Below are 12,990 nucleotides of genomic sequence, written 5' to 3'. Positions count from 1 at the left end.
AATGATGTAGAATCTACACTAAAGGTCTATCTGTATTGACATAAAAAGATTTAAAAGACACTGAATGAAAAAGCAACCCACAGAACAAAAAAGGATGGTAAAATTTTAAAAAGCCACTAAAACACACAAAACAAGACTCATTATTATTCACGTACACGTTTACAAATGCATAGAAAGACACCTAGAACCACAGTTATTATCACAATGGTTATCTGTGGAGAAAGATCAGGAATGCAGAGGACGGTCAAAGGAGACTTACTGTGTTATGTGAATTGTTTTCAGTGAGAACACATACACAATTTTACGTGTACAATCAATCAGGCAATAAAAATATATTATGAAAGCACTAGGGCCATTAATTCTGAGTATTTCTGCTTACATCCTCTTGTTTGAATAAATATACAGTAGTCTCTTGTTCATTACTTTCTAAACGTTATATTGTTCATAGGTAATATCAAGAGGGTTGGGACTTCTGCTTGTTGTTTAAAGTTTTGTATTAGTTTCTAGGGTTTTTTTTGTTTTTTGTTTCTGTACGCGGGCCTCTCACTGTTGTGGCCTCTCCCATTGCGGAGCACAGGCTCCGGACGCGCAGGCTCAGCAGCCATGGCTCACGGGCCCAGCCGCTCCGCGGCATGTGGGATCCTCCCAGACCGGGGCACGAACCCGTGTCCCCTGCATTGGCAGGCAGACCCTCAACCACTGCGCCACCAGGGAAGCCCTAGTTTCTAGTTTTATTACTGTTGTCATCCCAGGATAGTTTACCATCATAATTTTAATCTTTAAGATATAGAGTCAGTATTCTTTGTGGTTCTTTGTTAGCATACTCAGCTTCAGGATTACAGGCATATTATGTAAAGTACAATGTTTACTGTCTACTGTTATTGCAGAAGCACAATTTCCTAAAAGTATCCACAACACACATTGTTTTAAGGAGCAGTGAAAGCTTGTTTTTAAAAATAAGCATAGGGCCTCCCTGGTGGCGCAGTGGTTGAGAGTCCGCCTGCCGATGCAGGGGATACGGGTTCGTGCCCCGGTCTGGGAGGATCCCATATGCCGCGGAGCGGCTGGGCCCGTGAGCCATGGCCGCTGGGCCTGCGCGTCCGGAGCCTGTGCTCCGCAGCGGGAGAGGCCACAACAGTGAGAGGCCCGCATACCGCAAAAAGAAAAAAAAATAAAAAAAATAAAAAAATAAAAATAAGCATAGAAGGGATTTTCAATATTTTAAATTGGAATGCTTTTCAAAGAACCATTATTTTGCCTCCTCCCTTTTCTCACTGTGTCTAAATAACAGCCCACAGAACACTACTCTCAGAAAGTTAACAGATTTCCCCAAGAGCACATCATAGTCTCATAGTCAGAAAACGAGGTTTACTAATTCCCATTCCAATGTGCTCTCCATGACTAAAACTATAGGCGTTGCCTTCTTTCTTTTTTAGAAAAAAGGAAAAATTAACATGGACCATCTTTTTCAAGTGAAGGGTTTTTTTTCAATCTGTAATAGCAGCATTTTTACCAGAACTCATAAAAATGATGTGGAATATATGAACTGATACATAAATGTGTACCTAAAGAAGTCCGCATGTACAAGATAACAGGAGCTGATTTCTATCTTTGCTGTTTCCATCGTCATGCCTTTTTGTGCATAAAGGTTCCCGACTAACTTCACTGTGCACTTGAACAGTTTATCAACATAAAATTACATCCAGTAAGAGGCTTCACTGTGCCCTTGCTAGCTTAAAAAGAGTGTAATTTCTCTTACTTTGAAATATATTTTGAAAAAATATTATTTAAAGTGAATATGTAATTTTTCCTACAAGAAACTGGGTTGCTAATTTTTAGTTTTGCTTTATTTTACCTCTCTTCCTCCATAATGGAGTCTTCTTTCCCAGACATTTCTGACGTACTGTCATACATGAGTTTGTGAGTTTCAATAAAGTTCTTCTGTAAGGCGGACATCTGAGCCATGATCTTCTGGCGATGCAGCCTAGCAGCTTCAGCTTTTCTTTTTCTTTCTGCCTTTTCTTTATCATGAGTAATCTGGGTATTAAAAGACCAGAAAAATTAGGTAAGATCCATTGTGAAAATGTACATATACTGTTCAGTCAGGCAAAATTTCGTAGAGTAAACTCAGATTCAATCTGATGACTCAAAATTAACATACAGGCTCCATCACATCTTACAATTAATTGTTCCATTGGTTACTTCAATAATTTAACTTACTAAAAAAATTTTTTTAACTTAAAATGCCAAGTATCTTAAATATATAATAAACTGCTTTTTATATTCAAAGCAGGTATATTAAGAAACAAAATTAAATGAAACAATAATTTTGAATCATTTGTCAATCATTTAACCACTGACATTTAATCAATTTAAAGCCAACTTGATGATGTCTAACAGTTACTACTAAACACATTGCTAAGAATGAGAACTTTAACAACATTACTGAAATGTATTGGTGTATTTTTATTTATTTTAACTTCAGTCTGGTGGTTTAATTTTAGGAAAGATAGTTAATAACCACAAGTAATAATATTCTAATAATTTTGAGATTAGAATCACCAAAACCTGATTCGTTATATTATGGAAATTCATAACTTAAACATTACTGCATTTCATTAAATCTTAGATGCACCATAATCTTGTGTTCCACTAAGAATGCTGCTGATTAAATAATAAGAAGGCATGGATTATAAGACATATTCTAATTTCAGACATTAAAATATTTCAAAAATTAATAAAATATGGTATTTTCAACAGCGCTGCACCGAACGTCAATTTCCTCTACTTTTGTGAAATACATATATTATATTGGATAACTATGTATGTCAACTACCACTAATCCCTGTGGTACAGAAACACAATGAACAATAGTAGACATCTTATATACCTTACAATAAACAGGTTCCTTCTCACAAAAAGAAGCAGCTCCCTTATACCAGTAAAGTTCAAAGACAGAGATGAACGTCATCATCATTATAATGTTATTACCTCATCATTTTTAATAGATTCTGATCCTGATGTAGTTGCTACAATTAAACAAGATTTTTCTCTTAATCGCTTCACGGTGTCAAACATCTGTGAAAAACAGATGAAATGTTTAAAAAAGATTTGGTTAGATTGATCAGCAACAGAAAAATTCACTCAACGGATTTTGTCATCATGTCTCCAAATGTCTTTAACTTAAACTTAAGCTATTTATATATATTTATATATACACACACACACACACACACAAAGAAATACCTGCAAATACATAATAAATAGCAATCCAGCTAAGAAGAAGGTTGGAGATAGCAAAAATCAGCTGAATCAGTCTGCAGGGGTGAGCATACCTCTGCTTTTGCTATGGAAAAAATTTTTTTTAATTTAAAATAACATTTTTAGTGCAAAGACATATAAAGACAAAGATACAATATGGAAAGTGATACCTTTTCTTCCTGATGCCAGTCCCTCTCCCCAAAATCAACTAAATTAAAGATAATTAGTATTTCTTTGCAGGAAAAAAATCAGAATATATATTTCTTTATATTTACATATATTCTCATAAAAGCCGATCCTACTATATATACGCTGTTTCCTACTTTCCTTTTTCACTTCAACATTTATCTTTATAGGTGTTTGCAAAACAGCTTATACAGATCTATCTCACTCTTTTTTTGTCTGAGTTTTATGGTTTTATTGACACAAATACAACGTGCACATGAGCTGTGTACTCATTTTCTTCACTGCACAACCTGGCACAAGGATTGTTGACTCTGGTGGCCAGCTGGGCTGCTCTCTCCACAATGGGTTTACAGTTCTTGGAGGAGACATTGTGAGCAGTCTCAGTAGAGTATGATTTGTTGCACAGCAGCACTTCAAGCTCCTCGATGTTGTGAACTAGGAACTTCCGGAAGCCACTGGGCAGCATGTGCTTTGTTTTCTTCTTGCTCCCATCAAGATCTGGCCCTTGAATCTTCTGAGCACCCTACTGTCAATACCTCTGGGTTTCTGCCAGTTACACTTAATTTTGACATACTGGCCTGACTGGTGCTAGATGAACTTCTTGGTCCTCTTTTTGACAATCTTGGGCTTCATGAGGTTGGCCATGATGCCAAGTAGGAGACAGCCGCCACCTCCACAGGCAGTGCCAAGGAAGAGCTATCTCATTCTTTTTAACAACATCAAGATTTCAGAAATAGGAGAGCACATCCATAAAACTTGTAGTATTTATATTTTGAAAGAGCCTCAGTCTCATGTGGAAAAAACTCCCACAAGGAACTTAAAACAAAACTTTGTATTAACCATTTAGATAAAATATCTAATGTTTATAAGAACAGATATTTGTGATTTTTATATATTTTGACAATGGACTTTGGTATTGTAATGGAAAAATGAACTTTCAGGACCAGATCTCCAATTTATAACACCAGGTCCATAGGATATAAATGTTGGACTAAATGATGGTTCAATTGACTTTTTTAAAATTGTGGTATCATTGGTTTATAACATTATACAAGTTTCATGTGTACAATGTTGTATTTCTACATCTCTATACACTACAGCATGCACACCACCAAAAACTTAGTTTCCATCCATTATGATACAGTTGACCCCCTTAGCCCATTTCACTCTCCCCCTACTTCCTTCCCTCCGGTAATCACTATTCTGTTCTCTGTATCTATGTGCTTGATTTTGTTTGGTTGGATCTTTTCATTTATTCAATTTAACTAATTTAATATTCCACATATGAGTGAAATCTATAGAATAGTTATCTACTTTACTTCTTTTATTTGTTTTTGTTTTATATTTTAAAATGATTATATTGGTAGGTTTAAGAAAAATAGTAAATATTCATGAAATCTACTTCAAGAGAAATCTTGATAACATCATTATCTTACAGTTACATATCAAATTATATCACACTTGTTTAAGGAGTGTCTCTGATTAAGTAATAAAAAGGACTAACTGCTTGAAGTACAAATCAGTACAAAGATCCCCAATTGATGTAACCACCGTATATTCTAATTATCAAAATAATATCTAGCTGATAACATAAAAATATTTTCATAAATACAGTGAGAAGAAGCTCCATAACCTTGGCTTCATGTTTCCATTTGGAGGATTTTCCATTAAAGTAACATTCTTAATCTCTCTCCCTACCCCTCATTCACTCCTCCCCAAAGGCACTGCCATCCACCCAATAGTTCAAACTCCAAATTAGGAGTCATTTTGATTTCTTCCATCTAATGTATCAGCAATTTCGATAGCTCCTACTATCACATTATACGTGAATCAGTCCAGCTTCTTGCCATCTGCTTTCTAGCTGAGGTCATGCTCATTTCTCACCAGGATTACTGCGATAATCTTCTAATGGTTACCCTGTGTTTACGCCTGTCCCTATAATACATTTATCCCTGACCTGTAAGGTCCTATATGACCTGGCCCCGGCTGTGCCTCTGACCTTGCTGCCTACCTTTCTCTCCCTCCCCCATTATGTTCCAGTCACACTAGCCTTTCTGGCCTCCTTAGAGCTTTTGCACTGCCATTCCCTCATTCTGGAGTACTTTTCCAGATTCTTGTAAGACTGGCTCCATGTCATTCAGTTCCAGTGTTACCACCTAAAAGAGGCCTTTTCTGATTACCCACCTAAAGTTACCCCTACTCATGTACTGAATTATTCTGATAATTTTTTTGTTTATTGTCTGTAGCTCAATGTTTGCAACATGATAGCAAGCACCTCATCTGTCTTTTTCAGAGTCTAGAAATGAGCATGGCACATAAGCAGGTACCCAATACATATTTACTGAATAATGAAACGAATAAATGTTCATTTATTAAAAAAAGCCCTCACTAAAACACAGGGAAAATAGGATTACTAACATGAAAAATTATGAGTGATCATGAAAGTCAGTAGTAAATGATTTTACAATTAGAGGATTCTTAAAGGCAAGCAGAGGATTCCTAAATATTTAAACCAAGATATGATCAGTTTATTTTTCAGTTTTACCTGGAGTATCCATGTAATCATGTCCTTCTGGCCTTCTAATTGGGGAATTCCCTTGAGTTTTTCTAAAAGCATTTGTATATTCTGAGCATTCATGGCTGAACTTCCCAATCCTTTTTTAAAACACAAAAATTATATATCATGAACATATATCTTCATAATTATGTATAAATTATAATTTATAGTTAATGTTATTCACATTGATAACCAAAGTTTGCAGTCAATCCCTTAACTACATTAATTTTTCAATGGAAGAATCCACAATTACATGAAGTATTAAGTACTAAATTAAAGAACTTGAAAAACCAGAATTACTTTAGGTCTCTCTTGTACATGTTCCACTGGGGCTGCTAAGTGAAAACTACCCTTAATGATATATCTTTTGCCTTCCCTCTACTTGGCTCACTGTCTAAAAGTACTTACTGAGAACCAAAGCTCCCAAAAATATGGAAGTGGGAGCTGTCATATCCATAAACTGAATAGGTTTATGATGTAGTCAAGAATCTAAAAAATAGTGTTTAAATAGAAAATGAGATGCTTTTGTCTTATTGATCTTATAAATCAATGTTCCTAGAATGTGCTCTGAAAAAACTGTCTTAATCACGTAGCGTTTAATAAAAATCTCATCTAAACCTATCCTGCTCTTCCACATTGAAAATGGTGCAAAACAAACACATTATCATCCACTCAGACTTCCGCAATCATTTTAAATTCAGGAACATTAATATCTTCCATAGATGGGTAGCGTAAACATTATGGTTGAGATAGCAGCAAATATTTGATAATACTGAGACAAGGAATGAAAGTAAGAAACCATCAATGTATGCAGCACCCCCAAAAGGGGGGTGAGATCATGCAGTAAAAGAACTGTCGTGGGGATTAAAAAACATACCTGCATTATTGAAAACGTTAAAAACTAAAAATGCTACGAAAAGACTTAAAACAATTTCAGAGTTTTCCGTCTTAAGGACTAACAGATTAAAATTCTATCAGAGCTAAACTTTTCTGTTACAAATTGGCAAATAGTTGAAACTGTGTTGAAAATGATACTAAAACATACTTGAGGCCTTATGGTAAAAGTCAAATGTCACTTCTTCTTCGGGAGATTTTTGAAGCTGTTGCTTTTCTTCTAGTAAGCCCAATGCCAGAATATGAAATGCCTGAAAAAGGAAAGTAGGACAAGATCCTTAAAACTGTGCTTCTTCAGGTAAATACATTTTAAATGGAGGTATAAAAATAAGCAACCTGATAGGTAAAAATGTGCAAAGGGGGGGCTTCCCTGGTGGCACAGTGGTTGAGAGTCCGCCTGCCGATGCAGGGGACACGGGTTCATGCCCCGGTCCGGGAAGATCCCACATGCCGCGGAGCAGCTGGGCCCGTGAGCCATGGCTGCTGAGCCTGTGCGTCTGGAGCCTGTACTCCGCAATGGGAGAGGCCACAGCAGTGAGAGGCCCGCGTACCGCAAAAAAAAAAAAAAAATGTGCAAAGGTTATGAACAAGCAGTTCACAGAAAAAGAAATATACACATATGAAAAATGTTCAACCTTGGGAGTTGCCTGGTAGCCTAGTGGTTAGGATTCTGGGCTTCCACTGCCGTGGCCTGGGTTCAATCCCTGGTCGGGGAAGTTCCTGCAAGCCACATGGCGCAGCCAAAAAAAAAAGCGTTCAAGCTCACTTAAAATTAAAGAAATGTGAGTGAAACAAGATCATCTATTTTTCACCTATTAAAATGGCAAAAATTTTAGAGCTTAGTAAAATACAGAGCTGGCAAAGGTGTTAGGAAGCAGGCACTCTTCACCACACTGGTAATGGGAAAGTAAATCAGTATAACATTTTTGAAGGCCAATTAGACAATATCTATCAAAAATGTAAAGGTACAGACCTAGTGCTAGGAATTAGTGTAACAGTCACTCACTTAAGTGTACAAAGGTATTTGTACAACAATGTTCATTTTAGTGTTCTTTGTTATACAAAGAACTAAAAACAACCTAAATGTCTATTAACAGGAGATAGTTAAATGCATCATAGATGTCCATATAATGGAATATGCAGCTATAAGCATGAGGTAGGCCTATATGCACTAATGTGGAATGACTTTCAGAAGATACAAACCTTTAGGCAGGGTGATGGGAGGCAGGGAGAGAAATTTTAACTTTTGATTTCAAATATATCTCTATGGGTTGAAATTTTTACTGCATTTATTTACTGCTGTTGTAAAAAAAAAAGTGAGATACACATAGAGTATGATAGCATTTAGAGCCTCCAGACCAATAACAGCCAAGGAAATTTAGTTAGGCAGGTGATAAATATCCAATTACAGCTACCAAAGGTGACATTATTAAGTAACTTATCCATAACAGTATGAAGAAAAAAATAGCTGCTTCCATTTAATGAGCTAATTCTCATAACAACTCTATGAAATAATTATATTTAAACCCATTTTAGCAATGGGGAAATTACTCTTTGCTCCTTAAATGGCAAGTGCGGTAACCCAAGTGGGATAAATTCAAGCCTAGACCTGTCTTCAAATCTTTATTATACTGTCTCCTGATAATACAATGTGAAATAAAAATATAGAAAACTATGATACAATAATGACATGCCAATTTATTATTAGCAGGAACAGCCCTTTTTTTAATTTTTGTGTTTTTTTTAATGTAAATGATTCCCAAGAGTAAGGATCCTAAAAACTTGAGAATGTGTCACAAGGAAATCTGTGCCACATCTAAGCTGTTTTCAATGACCCTTAGGTCTCAGGTGCTCTAGTTGTGGTTCTGACTGAAGCCAGAAAGTTAAGACTACTGATCTTCTCCAGACCCCCAAGAACTCTATGAAGTAGAGAAAGTATTTGAAACAGAGAAAATATTTTCGGTATACACACCATTTGGAGCATCCCTTCAGTCCACAAGTTAGAATCTGGGTCTACTGCCTGCTCAAATATGGTCCTGAGAATGTACATCATGATATCACAATTGAGAAGGTTAACTGCTTTGCTGAAAGCAGGGCAGAATTCAGGAGGAGGAGGTGGTGGTAATGCTAAAGTGGGTAGGAGATCAATGTCAGAAGAGACAAATGGGTACAATTTTATTTGGGTTATCCTTCATGCTAAATTGCAAATGTCAGAATCATATATTACATGCAAAACAACACATGATCTTTGTTACCTTTAAAGCACTGAAAACATCAATGTCAAGGGAAATATAAGTCACTATGTAAGTCACCCAAAATAAACTCCATTTGTTATAAATTTAAAATTCTATCACCACTGATGTAGGCTATATCTTAATATGTGAGCAAGAAACAAAGGGTTCTTTGCACTTCCATTAGTTGCCCACTCTCAAAAAACAACAAAAACAAAACACTATATGCTTTGCTGATACAAAATCACAGCATATAGTCAAAATGAGTCAATTCAGTATCTCATTTTTTACCTTCATCTTTGTTTTCCTGTTTTCTCCTTTTCTTCTGCATATGTTCAGCCTATATATATTAAAAAAAAAGTCTATCTTAAAATATACCACTTGACAAGCATGAAACAAATGGGGTACTTTGAAGCAGGCAGGAAAGATTCACAAACCTACCAAAGTACTTTATATATTGAAATATGTATTCAAATGCTACCTTATTCCAGAAACAAAATGGTTGTCCTAGGGAAAGCCACTGCAAAATAGATAGGTAATAATCCTCATCACTAATTTAGTCCCCATTCTTTCAGTCAACAGTATTTACCTAGTGTCTATTATATACAGGGCATTGTACGACAAACTGGAAATTATTCATTTTATAAGGACAAAGCCAGACATTACCTTAACTAAGTGATCTAACTTAACATCAACCCTTAATGGGACAAACAGACATTACATGTGCCTACTGATGTGATGCAATATATCACTTATGTAGTATTCTTGCCCTAAGATGTTTAACTTGAATCTACTCACAAGAATACAATCAGACATATCCAGAATATAGGATATTCTAAAAGACAACTAGCCTATACTCTACAGAAATGTCAATGTTATGAAAGACAAAAAAAGGCAAAAAGATTATTCCAAATTAAAGGAGACTATAGCAACATGACACCAAATGAAGTGCATGATCCTTGATTGAATCCTCCTACCCCTAACACAACTATAAAGAAAAGTTTTGGTATACTCAGGAAAATCTGAATACTTCCTATGAACTAGATAACATTATTGATTCAATTTTAATTTCTTGGGTAAGATAATGAGCTCTAATAATGAAAACCAGTATGAAATTACAGAAAAAACAGGCAATTTTCTATGGAGTTGGAAAGCATAAAGCATTTTAGGTTTATTTACTGAAGAGGATAACTTTTCCTACCTTGCTATGCTGTGTTTTGGAGTAATGATAAAAGTACATATTGAAGTCTTTCAATGATTCATCTTTCAGCTCATAAACTCCATGGCCTGATACACCTGGTTTCCTAAAAAGATAGAAAATATAGAGGTGAACTGCAGTGCTCTTGAAGTATAGAGTAAGACAAAATAAGAACCTAAAAATTAATCTAAAAGTCAAAATCAAGAGAAGAAAACAACCTTATCTCATTCAACTTGCTTAAACTGAAATGACAAATTTCATTTCAAGAGTAAAACTAAAAACCTACACTGTAAGCTCAAAGTCCTGGTAACAGCTAAGCTGTGTTTCATAATTATGAAATTTAAACAAATCTGAAGAAGTTTATTTTATACTATGTAGATCTGACCCCATACCCTACCTAAATCCCTAAGGCTTCAGAAGCTAAAAACAAAGCCTGTTCAAGATTTCCTGTTCAACTACAGCTTGCATTGTCTAAGGCCAAATATAAAATGGTAGTAAGATATCATATCTGTAGAAAATTGAATTGTAAATGAAAATATAGTGGTGAATCCTCTACAGAGAACTATAAGGAAAAGCATTAAGGCCAAAAGGAGCACACGGTATTTGTTCTGCACATTAAACAGCTTTTGGTTTCTATCAAAGTAAGTGAAATATTTTATTGAACAATATTAGAGCATGAAAAGCTACATTCCATTTTTAAGGTTATTTGAAATTAGCAATTTATCTATAAATACATTACTATAACAGTAGAAATTCATTACCAGTATCAATTTTTAATTTCAAGAATTAATCCACTTAAAACCTTATTTCTATTTTTTTGTATCTCAAAGAATCAAAGGATTGCAAAATAATGTTTTAATCCTAGCAAAGTCTAAAATTAGAATATAAAAATTTAATAGAATAAATGAAGTCATGGCTTAGAATTGATGGGAAAGAGACTATCGAAAGGTTTCTTTGCTTACTTAAGTCACCTAATATCACAAATGGACATTTCTCATTCACTTGACAAAAATACTCATTTCTTCATCATACAGGTACTAAGTGCCTACAGTGTGCCCCTTGTTCTCACCCATTCTGTCTGTACTTTGTTTTTGTCCTTGGGAGTTCAGGAAAGAACTTCAGAGCTTCTACAAAGTATCCGAAATACAAGAACAAAGATTGGTCTAACTTTCAGAATAAGCATAAATATTAAGTACTTACTTAAATGTGGCCACTTTGTTTATGACATTCTCTAAGCCAGTTTCATTATTTTCCTGTTGAAACAATATTTTTGTCATTTTTACCTTCATGTAATGACTTTATCTTCTCTTACTGTGAACTGAAATACACTTTCAATAGCATTCTTGAGTGTTTTATAAACAATAAAAGAAGATCAATTTCCAATATTTAAAAATTAGGTCTAAGACCAATTAGCTTTGTTTTGAGGGACCAATTTCTTAACAGAGGTAAGATGTATGTATAAACTGCTTAAGGAAGAAATTTAATCTAAGTTTGCCCTCATATATATATATACACATACAACCAGTAATTCAAAGAAATTATTTTCTTTGTCTAGTATGTTCATCACCTACATCATTTAAGCACATGCCCATGCTGTACTAATCCCTAAAACCAAGGCAACAAAATAAATAGGATCTACGGTAAAACACATATGTAGATGTCCAAATATATTCTGGCTTTTGCAATTATAATAATTTTATTTTTTTCTGACTGGCCTGAATTTTTCCTTGAATTCGGAATTTTTTTGTTGTTTCTTTTTGGCCATGCTGTGCATCATGTGGGATCTTAGTTCCCCAACCAGGGATCGAACCCACGCCCCTGCAGTGGAAGCACGGAGTCCTAACCACTGGACCACCAGGGAAGTCCCAACAAGGAATTTTTTTTTTATGAAGTCATTTAAAATCAGGATAAGGACCTAGTCAATATACTAAAGCAAATTCATAGATTCCTATAGTGTTGCAAAAATTAAATTTAGCCTCCTTTAAAAATGTACTTGAGATAAGCAGTGAAAAATTAGGGTAGACACTAAAGCTTTTTTTTTTTTGCAAAATACGGTATGTATATCATTATTGGTATGTGAAATTATTTTAGGTGGCACACAGTTATATATTTTTAAATTTTTGAATATTCATTTATCTTAACATGTATTAGGAAAAAATTAATCTAGAATGTCAAACCTACTATTTCATTGTAATATTGCTTAGAAAGATGCTAAGGAAAAATGTAAGTTGATTTTAAAATGTATTAATAAGGGACTTCCCTGGTGGCACAGTGGTTAAGAATCTGCCTGTCAATGCAGGGGACATGGGTTTGATCCCTGGTCCAGGAAGATCCCCCATGCTGTGGAGCCACTAAGCCCGTGCATCACAGCTACTAAGCCTATGAGCCACAACTACTGAGCCTGCACGCCACAACTACTGAAGCCCGTGTGCCTAGAGCCTGTGCTCCGCAACAAGAGAAGCCACCACAATGAGGAGGCTGCGCACTGCAACGAAGAGTAGCCCCCACTAGCTGCAACTAGAGAAAGCCCATGCACAGCAACAAAGACACAACACAGCCAAAAATAATAAAAAATAAATAAATAAATAAACTGTATTAATAATTATAAAATTGGTAGATAGATGTGCAAATATTATGAAGGTGATATGCCAAATGATTAAAGT

The 12,990-nt window shown here is 35.2% G+C and overlaps 1 protein-coding gene and 1 pseudogene across 3 annotated transcripts in view; both read right to left on the bottom strand.

Moving 5' to 3' along the window:
* The window catches only part of UBR1 (ubiquitin protein ligase E3 component n-recognin 1), a 165,911-nt gene that overhangs the window by 54,633 nt on the left and 98,288 nt on the right, over positions 1-12,990 (bottom strand). For both annotated transcript variants that reach the window (XM_082619146.1, XM_082619147.1), the window contains exons 22-29: positions 11,528-11,580; positions 10,331-10,433; positions 9,421-9,469; positions 8,871-9,025; positions 7,050-7,149; positions 5,993-6,102; positions 2,992-3,078; positions 1,856-2,037 (exon numbers count right to left, since the gene is read on the bottom strand). In XM_082619146.1, the coding sequence (XP_082475272.1) occupies positions 1,856-2,037; positions 2,992-3,078; positions 5,993-6,102; positions 7,050-7,149; positions 8,871-9,025; positions 9,421-9,469; positions 10,331-10,433; positions 11,528-11,580 (839 nt within the window). The remainder of the gene's footprint in view (positions 1-1,855; positions 2,038-2,991; positions 3,079-5,992; positions 6,103-7,049; positions 7,150-8,870; positions 9,026-9,420; positions 9,470-10,330; positions 10,434-11,527; positions 11,581-12,990) is intronic.
* On the bottom strand, positions 3,328-4,344 carry LOC309802429 (large ribosomal subunit protein eL32-like; annotated as a pseudogene). Its single transcript has one exon. The product of its transcript is annotated as a large ribosomal subunit protein eL32-like (transcript).

This window comes from Mesoplodon mirus (assembly GCF_964341445.2).
Source record: "Mesoplodon mirus genome assembly, chromosome: 4".
Classification (NCBI taxonomy): domain Eukaryota; kingdom Metazoa; phylum Chordata; class Mammalia; order Artiodactyla; family Ziphiidae; genus Mesoplodon; species Mesoplodon mirus.
The sequence above is the reverse complement of the archived record's forward strand: the minus strand, read 5'-3'. Positions and strand labels throughout refer to the sequence as shown.